The 13373-nt window shown below is 35.1% G+C and overlaps 1 protein-coding gene across 1 annotated transcript in view; it reads right to left on the bottom strand.

Annotated features, from left to right (window-relative positions):
- The window catches only part of xkr6b (XK, Kell blood group complex subunit-related family, member 6b), a 72772-nt gene that overhangs the window by 8666 nt on the left and 50733 nt on the right, over positions 1–13373 (bottom strand). The window contains exon 2 of the mRNA XM_051875220.1: positions 659–855. Coding sequence (XP_051731180.1) covers positions 659–855 — 197 coding nt within the window. The remainder of the gene's footprint in view (positions 1–658; positions 856–13373) is intronic.

Genomic DNA, 13373 nt, shown 5'->3' with positions numbered 1-13373 from the left:
CACCTCACACATAAGAAATGGTCTTACATCTCACATTATCTGCTGCATGGCAGGAAAAAAAACATGTTCCCCACAAACACAATTGATCATTTAAAAAGTCTCAGCTAGGGAGGGCTCAGATTGTCAAATTCATCCACAAATCAGCTTTTTTTTCTCCAGATGCATAGTATAGATTTGCCATGATCTGAAAGATTAAGATGGTTGCTGGACTTGTTGATGAATTAATATAACACGAAGCTGTGAGATTCAGTTGGCCATATTTTGTTGTCACTTGAAAAGCTAACCTAACTGTGAATTTTGGCCATGCATCATGCTGTTACAGAGCCTTGAGAAAAGACTCATGAAAAATTAAAGGTGCATTTCCAGCAACATTTCTAATCAAGAAATCTTGATTGAGCGTGCAATGCATGTGACAAATTACCAACACAGCAACACTTCTGCAAAGCAAATCAAGTCAATTTGAAACAACTCTCACTACTGAAATTATAAAATAAATATATCTACTGAAAAGTATAAATTATGTCATAATATTCTTGTCAAGGTTTTAAAATTATCCCAGTGAAATGTACACAAGCAAAAAACATTCACTACTGACACATAAAGCAATACTGTATGAAATGTCAGCGGTCTCAGTACAGAGCCTTGAGGCACTCCTTACACTGCAGCGTTTCGGCCCGGTTCTTCTGGATCATGATGCAGAGCTGGAGAACCAGCTGTGGAGCGCTTTCCAGAAATGTCTCCAGTAGACGGAGCATGTTGACATCGGCATACTCGTACATCATGGCCCAGTAGAAGCGTCGCTGGTTCTCCTTTTGCCTGCGACTCTGGATGCCGAGATACATTGTTCTGATGTACCTGCAGAGGTGCAGATGCAGAAAGAAAGGAAAGCAGAGATAGAATGAGACTGGAATATACAGAGATGGAATTGTATAGATTACATTTCAGATGTAGAAAATGACAGTAAACAGGGGAGGGGGGACAGAAAACAAGAAAGGGGATCAGTTGACCAGACTGATATCATGTATCTTCAAACCAGTGTTGTGTTGAGGAGGAACTAAAAGTAGCAATGCTGCTAATTTTACATTTTTAAAAGTGTGACAGTAGCTCAGCTGTTTTCATAGTGGTGTAGCTTTTCGTGTAATGATCTGCTACACTAATGGTTTAGTGTAAAAATGCACCTTGCTGTTTTTGTCACATTTTTTCACACATTTTTGTGACTGAGAAAGCTGAGGCAAACTATACACTATCAAACACACACTGCTAATCTGCCTTTTCTCTCTTTTTAGTATACTTCAGTCTGTATATAATTGGTGGGGATTTTTCAATGTTACATAATTTTGCCAGTAGGTGGCAAAAAGTGAGTCTTTATTAGTGAGTCATTTGAATTAGTCACTCAATTGATCACCAACAAGGATTCTTTAAGAAACAAAACAAGTTTCTGAATTATTAGTCATTCAAATTATCAATTCAATTGTTTCGCTCAACAACACTGATTCCTTAAAAAAACAAAACAAGCAACTGCTTTAATTTTGAGTCATCTGAATCATTCACCCAACCAATTCATTCAACATCACTGATTCCTTAAGAAACAAAAAAGTGCTTTATTAGTGAGTCGTTTGAATCATTCACTCAATCAATTCGTTCAACAAAACTGATTCTTTCAGAAATGAAACAAGCAACTCTATTAATTTGGAGTGATACATTCAGATTTGTTAAACAACACTGATTAAGAAAAAAAACAAGCAAGTACTGTCGTTTTAGTGAGTCATTTGAATCATTCACTCAACCGATTCATTCAACAACACTGATTCATTCAGAAATGAAACACCACAACTGTGGTACTGTGGTGTTGCTTGGAGAAGCGGCGATTGATTCTGCTGTGGCTTCGTTCAAAAATATTTCAACTAGTAGAGCAAAAATGGACCAGGTAAATGGGAACACTGTATCTAAAATGTAAGTTGTGAACTATGGTTTTGTGAATATTCCTAATTATCCCCCATTTCACAAGATGTAATATAAGTCTCTGGTGTCCCAGAATGTGTCTGTGAAGATTCAGCTCAAAATACCCCACAGATCATTTATTATACCATGTTGTAAATGCCCATTTTTGAGTGGAAGGAAATACATGCTGTTTTCGTGCATGTGTCTTTAAATGCAAATGAGCTGCTGTTTCCAGAAGAGGGTGGAGTCTGTACAACTTGTTTGGTTTTGATTATCATCTGCATCGCGGTCACTCTCACCTGACATTGCAGTTCTTCATCATCATGAAAGTTTATTATCTGCATGCGTTTTAAAGCCATATCAGTTTAAATGTCTGATATATGGTTTTCTGAGCGCACACATCTGAAGTACACACACAGAAAGCTGGCTGTCAGACAACACGTCCTGTGAGTATTAAACTAAGTTCTCTTTCATGTCTTATTGTGCTTAAACTGTCAAATACACAAAAGATCATGTCAAAAACACACAAAGTTCACATAAACACAGTTATGTCTGTGGACGTAAACAGCAGGGAAAGAAATCGCATGTGTATATTAGATCTGTGTATTAAAGTGACAGCAGCGTAATATACAGTACCTACTGCTGTATCTGCTGTTAATATGAATCAAACAACGAAAGAAAAACAGAAAATCACTCACTGCTCTTGAGTGAATAACTTTAGTAGCTTTAATAAGAATACATTTCTGACTTGAATGCTGCTGTTAAATAGTCTGGTGAGGAGATAAACATGGCGGACTGTGTACAGCTCACTGAGGGGAGGAGTTATGCTAATAGGGCAGAATCTGTCAGCAGTCATGGGCGGGGCTTCTGGAACTGCTTGTTTGGACATGATTTATATGGATTATAAAAATAGGAGTGGGTGGATTTTTACCATTATAGACTGGTTGTTTACACTCACTGTGAACACACATCTGTGTTCAAACACCTTATAAAAGTGAATTTTGCATAATCGGTCCCCTTTAAATATACAAACTAAGTTTGATGCTGTCAGTGACAATGACACTGCAACGTCCTTATGTGTTTATTCAGTTATGTTGTTTATGTAAAATACAGGACAAATAGCATAATTTCACATTTAAATACAGGACAAATTTATTATTCCACATAAATACTCCTTTTGCTCCCAAACATCTAATATTAAATAACATATTCATTAGCGCTTCTTTTCCAGTCTTTCAAAAAGACTGTGATATTTAATGTGGTTCAGAGTCAGGGGAAATCAGTGGTGTGTAATAAATGGAAACGGATAATTATTCCAGCAAACATCTTGCCTGTTTTCTTATCCTGTGTTAAAAGACACCACTATATACCAGTGGGGACAGTGGCTGACGGGCGTCTGTCTGGGCAGGGATGGAGACAGGGTGTCAGAGATTGATTATCTGTGATCTTGAGCTTGGATGATCTCCTAGAGCTCAACGTAATGTAGCCAAACAATATTTAGACATTGGGAGGCACAATCTGAGGTCTCTCTCATTTTTTTTTACCTGAAGCTTAATTATGAAGCTTTTAATGAGAGAAGCTGAGATACATAAAGAACATAAAAATTGTGCTGAGAGAAGCAGATTACATTCAGCCATAATAACAGGACTGAGGCTATGAGTTCAACAGGAGGTAAATGGGACTCACAGGTCCAGTATAAGAGAAAATTAAAAAAAAGTGTAATGATAGGACTACACCACTAGAGGGAACACATTACTGTCATGTAAAACATGACAGCATGATTCTGTTACTTTAAGGTGCTTGAAGCAATTTTTCTGAATACTACACATAAAATGTCAATACTACTCGACAGATATCAAATCACACCTGACTCTGTGATAGTCCTAGTCTATGTATACAGCTATTAATTAATAAATAATTTATTAAAGGGTTAGTTCACCCAAAAATGAAAGTTCTGTCATTTATTACTCATCCTCATGTTGTTCCACACCCGTAAGACCTTCGTTCATCTTCAGAACACAAATTAAGATATTTTTGATAAAATCCGATGGCTTAGTGAGGCCTCCATTGACAGCAAGATAATTAACACTTTGAAATGCCCAGAAAGCTACTAAAGACATATTTAAAACAGTTCATATGACTACAGTAGTTCAACCTTAATGTTATGAAGCGACGAGAGTACTTTTTGTGGGCCAAAAAAACAAAATAACGACTTTATTCAACAATATCTAGTGATGCGCGATTTCAAAACACTGCTTCATGAAGCTTCGAAGCTTTACGAATCTTTTATTTCGAATCAGTGGTTCAGAGTGTGTATCAAACTGCCAAAGTCACGTGATTTCAGTAAACGAGGCTTCGTTACATCATAAGTGTTTCGAAATTTCAACGGTTCACCACTGGGGGGGTGTGACTTTGGCAGTTTGATACACGTTTTGAACTACTGATTCGAAACAAAAGATTTGTAAAGCTTCGAAGCTTCATGAAGCAGCGTTTTGAAATCGTCCATCACTAGATATTGTTGAATAAAGTCGTTATTTAGTTTTTTTGGTACACAAAAAGTATTCTCGTCGCTTCATAACATTAAGGTTGAACCACTGTAGTCACATGAACTGTTTTAAATATGTCTTTAGTAGCTTTCTGGGCATTTGAAAGTGTTAATTATCTTGCTGTCAATGGAGGCCTCACTGATCCATTGGATTTTATCCAAAATATCTTAATTTGATGAACGAAGGTCTTACAGGTGCGGAACCCAAAAATGAAAGCTGTCATTAATTACTCACCCTCATGTCATTCCACATCTGTAAGACCATCATTCATCTTCGGAAAACAAATGAAGATACTTTAGAATATTGAAGATATTCATTTGGAGCAATGCAATTTACACATTTAAGGTCCAGAACTATAGGTAAGATATCATTAAAGTAATCCATGTGACTCCAGTGGTTTAACCTCAGTTTTATGAAGCTACGTGAGCAGTTTGTTTGCACACACAAAAAAAAAACATTATTTACCACTTTATAAAAAAATATTGACCTCCAATCCAGTAGGGGGAGCACCACGACGCATGCGTGTTGTGTTGACTCAAGACCAGAAGTTGTTCCATGAACCCGCTTTGGATAATATCATTTTGTAAATATAAAGGGTAAATTATGTTTTTTGCGGAAACAAAGCACTTGTGTTGCTTAATAAAACGGAGGTTAAGCTACTGGAGTCACATGGAGTACTTTAATGATGTCTTTCCTGTTGTTGTTGAATGTGTAAATTGCGTTGGGACAAAAAGCTCTTTTATTTCATCAAAAAGATCTTCATTTGTGTTCTGAAGATGAATGAAAGTCTTACGGGTGTGGAATGACATGAGGAAGAGTAAATGATGACAGAGTTTTCATTTTTGGGTGAACTAACCCTTTAATTAATGTTCGGCCACTCTTTTTAATAGCCACTGGTGTCGCTGTTGGACAAAAAACTAGTGATTTATACACTTTTAATGTCATATTTTGTAATATTTGCATTGTTTTATTTTTGTAGTGTTTTGTAGTGTTTTTTTTGAGGAGGCACTGCCTCTCTTGCCTCCCTGTTGTAAGCGTTTAGAAATCAGCCATGGGTCCAAATGACACGGATTCTTGCACACTTCACATCTTTGTTACACAGAAAACAGTGTAATACACAGTACATTGAAGGAACTTATGGGAAACACACACACATTTATGCACAAACTTCAAAGTTAGTCACAGATGCCACCCCACCTCCTTGGCTCCAGTCCACAACAATGTTGACGAGCGTAATCTCCTGCCATCTCGGCTCTATGTTTCTTTCATGTCTGCGTATGCCATTCTGTTCATCCAATATGTTCTTCATGGTTTACTCATCCACTCCGTCTGTAAGTCTCCCTCCTCTCCACCTCTCTCTGGACCACCGAGCTGTGAATGCCCTGTATATTACACTGAAATCTATGAAATCTCATTTTTACTGCATCGGGTATGGATTCTAAATGTAAAAACTCAGCAGCAGGTCCTATATCAGCATGAAAGGGGCAGCTGCTGCTTGAAGTTGCTGTGACTTCACTTCTCTGGCTGCCATAACTGTGCCATCTGCTTATACACTGAGAGCAGCTCACCCGCTCTGTTTACACACCAATACTGAACACTGCTACATCTGCTCTCGCGTTTAATGTACACTTTAAGTACAGAAACTCGCTACAGCTGCTCTACAGTCACACACACAATAACTCCAAAGATGCTGTCTGCTCCTGAAAACCTAAACTGGTGTGAAACTCTTTTTCCAACGCTGTGTTCACCCTTCTGACAAAAGTATATTATAAAAATATTATTATACTAGTTATATATTATTATACCAGTTATTATACTATTTCAGGTAGTATTTGATATATTGAAAGTCAATGTGAATTGCTGTTTGCAACACATTTTATTTACTTTAATGCATTTCTAAGTAAACAGAATATTCAACAAGAAGTCTTTAGAATTAGATAGAGCTTAACATAAACATAACAAAGTAGCCTAAATAGATATTAGCAAACATTAAAAACTAGCCACAGTGATGGTACACTTAACAAAGTAGCCTAAATAGCTATTAGCGAACATTATAAACTAGCCACAATAGCTAGGCTATTCAGTAATATTAAACATTACGCAGTAGCCTAAATAGCTATTAGTGAACATTATAAATTAGCCATATAGCTATTCAGTGATGGTAAACATTACGAAGTAGCCTAAATAGCTATTAGTGAACATTATAAATTAGCCATATAGCTATTCAGTGATGGTAAACATTACGAAGTAGCCTAAATAGCTATTAGTGAACATTATAAATTAGCCATATAGCTATTTAGTGATGGTAAACATTACGAAGTAGTCTAAATAGCTATTAGCGAACATTATAAACTAGCCACAGTGATGGTACACATAATAAAGTAGCCTAAATAGCTATTAGCGAACATTATAAACTAGCCACAATAGCTAGGCTATTCAGTAATGTTAAACATTACAAAGTAGCCTAAATAGCTATTAGTGAGCATTTTAAATTAGCCACAATAGCTATTTAGTAATGTTAAACATTACGAAGTAGCCTAAATAGCTATTAGTGAACATTTTAAATTAGCCATATAGCTATTTAGTGATGGTAAACATTACGAAGTAGCCTAAATAGCTATTAGCGAACATTATAAACTAGCCACAGTGATGGTACACATAATAAAGTAGCCTAAATAGCTATTAACGAACATTATAAACTAGCCACAATAGCTAGGCTATTCAGTAATGTTAAACATTATGAAGTAGCCTAAATAGCTATTAGTGAACATTTTAAATTAGCCACAATAGCTATTTAGTAATGTTAAACATTGCGAAGTAGCCTAAATAGCTATTAGTGAACATTTTAAATTAGCCACAATAGCTATTCAGTAATGTTAAACATTACGAAGTAGCCTAAATAGCTATTAGTGAACATTATAAACTAGCCACAATAGCTAGGCTATTCAGTAATATTAAACATTACGCAGTAGCCTAGATAGCTATTAGTGAACATTATAAATTAGCCATATAGCTATTCAGTGATTGTAAACATTACGAAGTAGCCTAAATAGCTATTAGCGAACATTATAAACTAGCCACAGTGATGGTACACATAATAAAGTAGCCTAAATAGCTATTAGCGAACATTATAAACTAGCCACAATAGCTAGGCTATTCAGTGATGTTAAACATTACGAAGTAGCCTAAATAGCTATTAGTGAACATTTTAAATTAGCCACAATAGCTATTTAGTAATGTTAAACATTGCGAAGTAGCCTAAATAGCTATTAGTGAACATTTTAAATTAGCCACAATAGCTATTCAGTAATGTTAAACATTACGAAGTAGCCTAAATAGCTATTAGTGAACATTATAAACTAGCCACAATAGCTAGGCTATTCAGTAATATTAAACATTACGCAGTAGCCTAAATAGCTATTAGTGAACATTATAAATTAGCCATATAGCTATTCAGTGATTGTAAACATTACGAAGTAGCCTAAATAGCTATTAGCGAACATTATAAACTAGCCACAGTGATGGTACACATAATAAAGTAGCCTAAATAGCTATTAGCGAACATTATAAACTAGCCACAATAGCTAGGCTATTCAGTGATGTTAAACATTACGAAGTAGCCTAAATAGCTATTAGTGAACATTTTAAATTAGCCACAATAGCTATTTAGTAATGTTAAACATTGCGAAGTAGCCTAAATAGCTATTAGTGAACATTTTAAATTAGCCACAATAGCTATTCAGTAATGTTAAACATTACGAAGTAGCCTAAATAGCTATTAGTGAACATTTTAAATTAGCCACAATAGCTATTCAGTAATGTTAAACATTACGAAGTAGCCTAAATAGCTATTAGTGAACATTATAAATTAGCCATATAGCTATTCAGTGATTGTAAACATTACGAATTAGCCTAAATAGCTATTAGTAAACATTATAAATTAGCCATATAGCTATTCAGTGATGGTAAACATTGCGAAGTAGCCTAAATAGCTATTAGTGAACATTGTAAACTAGCCACAATAGTTATTTAGTTATGGTAAACATTACGAAGTCGCGAACATTATAAACTAGCCACAATAGATATTGTGGCTGTTGGTAAACATTAGGAACAGGGCTTTACATTTAACACCCGCCAACCCACAAAATGCGGGTGTATTTCATCAGTGGCGTGTAACGCAGTCGCTCCTACTAGCCAATTTGGTGGGTTGAATTTCATATATAATATATATATATATTTAATTGTAGTCTTATAAAAAGGAATCTGAAATAATAAACAAAGTACAATGTAATATTGTCAAAATTTTTTATTTTTCGATACATATCGATACTGAAATATCTGTAACGCTTCCAATACTCATTTTCCACAGAACAGATACACGATACCAGCTGCTCTTTCTCTCTCTCTCTCTCATCTCTCTGACAGCGAGTCGACACACAAACCCTCCTCCCCCCACTCACTCGTTTCATTTGCTCTGGATGAATATTGTTGGTATTACAGGGCTTGTATTTCGGTGTGGGGTTGCATGTATTGCGCATAATTTTACTCATTCCTGCAGATTTTGTGCTCACATCCAAAGTGTGCCACATAAAGCCGCCTCTCAGTACTAAATTGAGTTCTTTTTCGCTAATTATTGAGCTTAAACAGTCAAATACACACAAAATAATGCCAAAATGCCGGTCTTGGCGAGTATTCACGTTAACACAGTCAGTTATGTTTTAAGTGAACGTAAACAGTTGAGAAAGAAAACGCATGTGTAACAGTATAATGGATCTGTGCGTCAGGTCTTAAAGTGACAGCAGCCTAATATAACTGCTGCCAAATTATGAGAAAATATTAAAAATATCTATATGGTAGTTTTTCCCATGGAATCGATGAGTGAAAATGCTGAGTAGCTAGTAACTTTGGAAAACCACTAGTCACAGTAGTTGGTAAGCAAAAAAGTTAATGTGAAGCCCTTGATACGAACTTGCCCACATGTGACATCTGTGGAAAAAGGTTGTTTCAAAGAAAAAATATCCGATCAATTGCACATGACTATCTTTGCTTAATGCTTAATGTTTTGAACAGCAGCTATGCTAATTATTCTCCATTTGCTTTTCTGTTTTATCTCGGGATGCCCGTCCCGAGGTAACTAGAGAGTACATCAGCTCCAGTTTGGATCCAGCTCTTATGAAGACTTCAGATGCCTCAAAACCTGTGAAGAGACGGCGCCAATCCCTGCGAGGACTTCAGATGACGCAAACTCTGGATCAACATGCACCATTCCAAATTTTTCTATATATCCTAATCATTGTTGTCATGTATTCATTACTTCCATGAGCTCATTGTTTTTACCTTAAATTAGTACATTGTAAGCTAACTGTGTGATTTATATATGTACTTTTCTGAAATTACATAATTTGGTCACTTCTGATAACAGATTACTCTAAATTGTAATGCTGACATGCATTTTCTGTAAAGCAGCTTTGAAACGATATGTATTGTGAAAGTGCTATACAAATAAATGTGAATTGAATTGAATTAAAAAAAAGTTACTATATTCTGATGAAAAATTGTGAAGACAAAACATTTTTCTTTACAAAAAAATAATTTTTGATGACATTTACACAGTTGTACTGTGAACATTTAATCAAAAATAAAATTCATTCTAAAGAAAAATAAGAACACCCATTGAGAAACTAAAAAGAACAATTTAGATTTTTTGTTGTTGTTGTTGACTTTAACATCCTGTCGAGACTGTCCATCAAGCTTTCTCTAATAAGCTAATTGTTTTATGAGGACTGTATACTGTATCTATTGTTTCTTTCACATTTGCAGACTCTTCAGAAAAGGACAGCTTGTCTCAATGACTCTTGGGAATCACATGCTTTTTTGAAGCGAGTGTGCCTTTAGAATCGTTCACCGGAATGTGTTTTGAATGGAGCGTAATCTCTTTCTGCCGCTCACTGCTCTCATGAAGCTAATTACAACTATAATCATCTTTGCATTCGTTGCAAAGCTTAATGGCTTTAACAGGAGCCAGTAATTATGTAAAAGTAGGAGGAACATTTGGTGGCAAACATCACTAACAACAGCAACAAAAAGACATTATTGTGCACACCGGCAAAGCACATCATGTTTCTTTGTGAGAGTTAATTCTCCACAACAGCCTGGACTGCGACACATCTCTGCATACAATGTTACAGAAGCAAGTTATTCACTCTGTTTAATGTTATCTGAGGATTTTATGTCTCTAAAACCCCTTCAATCTATGCCGGAACATCAGTGTTTGTGTCTTATTATGGGAAAGTAGCGAACAAAAACAATAATAAAGCAGGACTTGACCAGATAGATGAAAGGACACTAAACATAAGCCAGACATGTACAAGACTCCTAAAACTCAGCCAGGAAAGAACCAAAAGGACATTTAATACACAAAGACAAAGATAACATGAGGGATGTACAGTATATGTACAAAAGGGTAAAAGATACTGTACAACACGACTCTTGAACAACAACCAATGACTACACAAGACTAACCAACAACTATCTATGATTAAACAGTAATTTGTTGATCTTGTTTTACTGTGAATTCACATTTTAAAGTTGTCTTTAACCATGCCACTAAGAAATTATATTGTTTACTACTGTAATTGTTTACAAGTCACCATAATGGTGATCAGTGTTTCATTTGCTCGGGATCTTGGACCTTGTATATTCATATTCAAGTTTGTGATCTAGCCAAGTCAGAAGTGACAAATTAAAACATTTGTTAAAATGATGACAAGTTAGAATATAAAATAAGCTAATTGGCTGATTTTAAGTTAGTCAAACAATACTATTATTAGCGTTATTTCAGCATGAAGATTTACTGATATCTTATTTCAAATTTATAATTGTTTGAAGATGGTTGTTTCAAAATAGTGAAACAGCTGCTGAGGTTTATCTTTGAAAGGTGTGACATCATCTTGCAACACCTAACTATGCACAGACATCAATACTCGACATACAAAACACAACAATGGAGACACTCAACAAACAATAATAATAAATAAGATAAATTCTGAACATTACAAAATAAACCAACAACACAAACTGCTAAATGTGAACCAAAAATAAGTTCAGCAGCACAGATAAAACCAACAAGTATCAAAAAACTCCACAGCATAACCTATTCATGCTGCATTGCATGCTGGGTACCTTCATAGTACATATGCACTGTAGAAATACACTATGATATTGTAGATTTTGCAAGAAATTTTCAAGAGTGCAGTTAGATACAAGAGAAGTCCTATTGTGGAAATACTGTGAAAGTCATGCAATTATTAACCTGGAATATACTGTAATTCCACACTAACATTTTTAACAGTGTAAAGAACACCAACCAATAAGTAGATAAGACTAACCCACAACCGATGACTACACAAAACTAATCAACAACAATCCATGACTAAACAAACCTGACCAACAACAACCAATGAGTAAACAAGACTAATCAACAACATCAAAAGACTATACTAAGACTACCCAATAACAATCTATGTTTAAACAAGACTAATGAACAGCAACCAATGACTACACAAAACTAATCAACAACAGTCTATAAAGAAGACTAATCAACAACAACAAATGAGTAAACAAGACTAACCAACAATATCCAAAGACTATTTAAGACTAATCAACAACAATCTATGATTAAACAAGACTAATGAACAGCAACCAATGAGTAAACAAGACTAACCAGCAATAATCTGACTAAACAAAACCAACCAAGAACGACCAATGAGTAAATAAAACTAACCAACAACAACCAGTTATTTGTGTCTAAAGATGAGGATCCAATGAACAAGAGCATGAAACATAAACTTACAAGACAATGAAATAGCAAAATATAAAAGACAAACTATATATCTACATGTTAAGAAATGAATTTTAAATTCTTACAAAAATGAGCAACAGATAAAAGTTGTCGACAAATGAGAGAGAGATTACTGTTCTTTGATGACAGATGATGTGCATGCATGAATTTATCAATTTATTATCAATTTGATAAATGTATCAATTTCAATTATCATTGAAAAGAGCTTCACTCTACTGTCACTCTGAATGCATCATGCATGGAGTCCATTTACCACTTCACTGCATGAATCAGATTTCTGAGGACAAGTGGCAAAACTGCACATGCATCTGAAAAATGCAACGTGAACAGGAGTTTCACCAGAGTTTCACCTGTCACAATGTCAACAGGATGAACGAGGTAACTTGCCGGGTTTTTCCTCAACAAGGAGAGGATCTCAAACCACGCAGCTAGTGTTTCAGCTCCGTTTCACCGCTCAATCATTTAGTCAGCTGACTGAAGGTGACACAAAATGTTCCAGGGAAGGAGCCTGTCCGCAGGAAAGAAAAATCACAAATGAGATTTCAATTGTTTCTGCACTTAATAGATAACATGAGAGCAAACAGAGACTTTTCTCCTGATTATCCAGATAAAAAGACCTACTAATTTCACGTGTCCGTTTTAGAGTCAATGTCTCAAATCATGCTCAGATTTGTCTAGAAACCAGAATATATGACATATAGGAGTGTACATGATAAATAAAAATACACCTTGAATACATATGAACGTACACATCTTAATTATTTAATGGTTTTTAAAGTTTTTAAATATCATGAATTATTCATTTATAAATATGTGGTGTAAAGGTGTATTCAAGTCATTGTAGCTGTGAATAGCATTTTTAATGTATTTGAAGTCCCCTTGTAGTCGATAATTTTATCACTTAAAATTCAGCTTTGATCACCAAAATTACTAAAAAAAAAATCTTTATGCCTTAAAAAAGCTTGAATGTAACTCTACACCCTTGCTTCATTTAGTATACGTAGATCCATGTATATGCAAATTAG

Source organism: Ctenopharyngodon idella, chromosome 20, assembly GCF_019924925.1.
Source record: "Ctenopharyngodon idella isolate HZGC_01 chromosome 20, HZGC01, whole genome shotgun sequence".
Classification (NCBI taxonomy): domain Eukaryota; kingdom Metazoa; phylum Chordata; class Actinopteri; order Cypriniformes; family Xenocyprididae; genus Ctenopharyngodon; species Ctenopharyngodon idella.
Note: the sequence above shows the minus strand (reverse complement) of the source record. Positions and strands in the feature narration are given on the sequence as shown.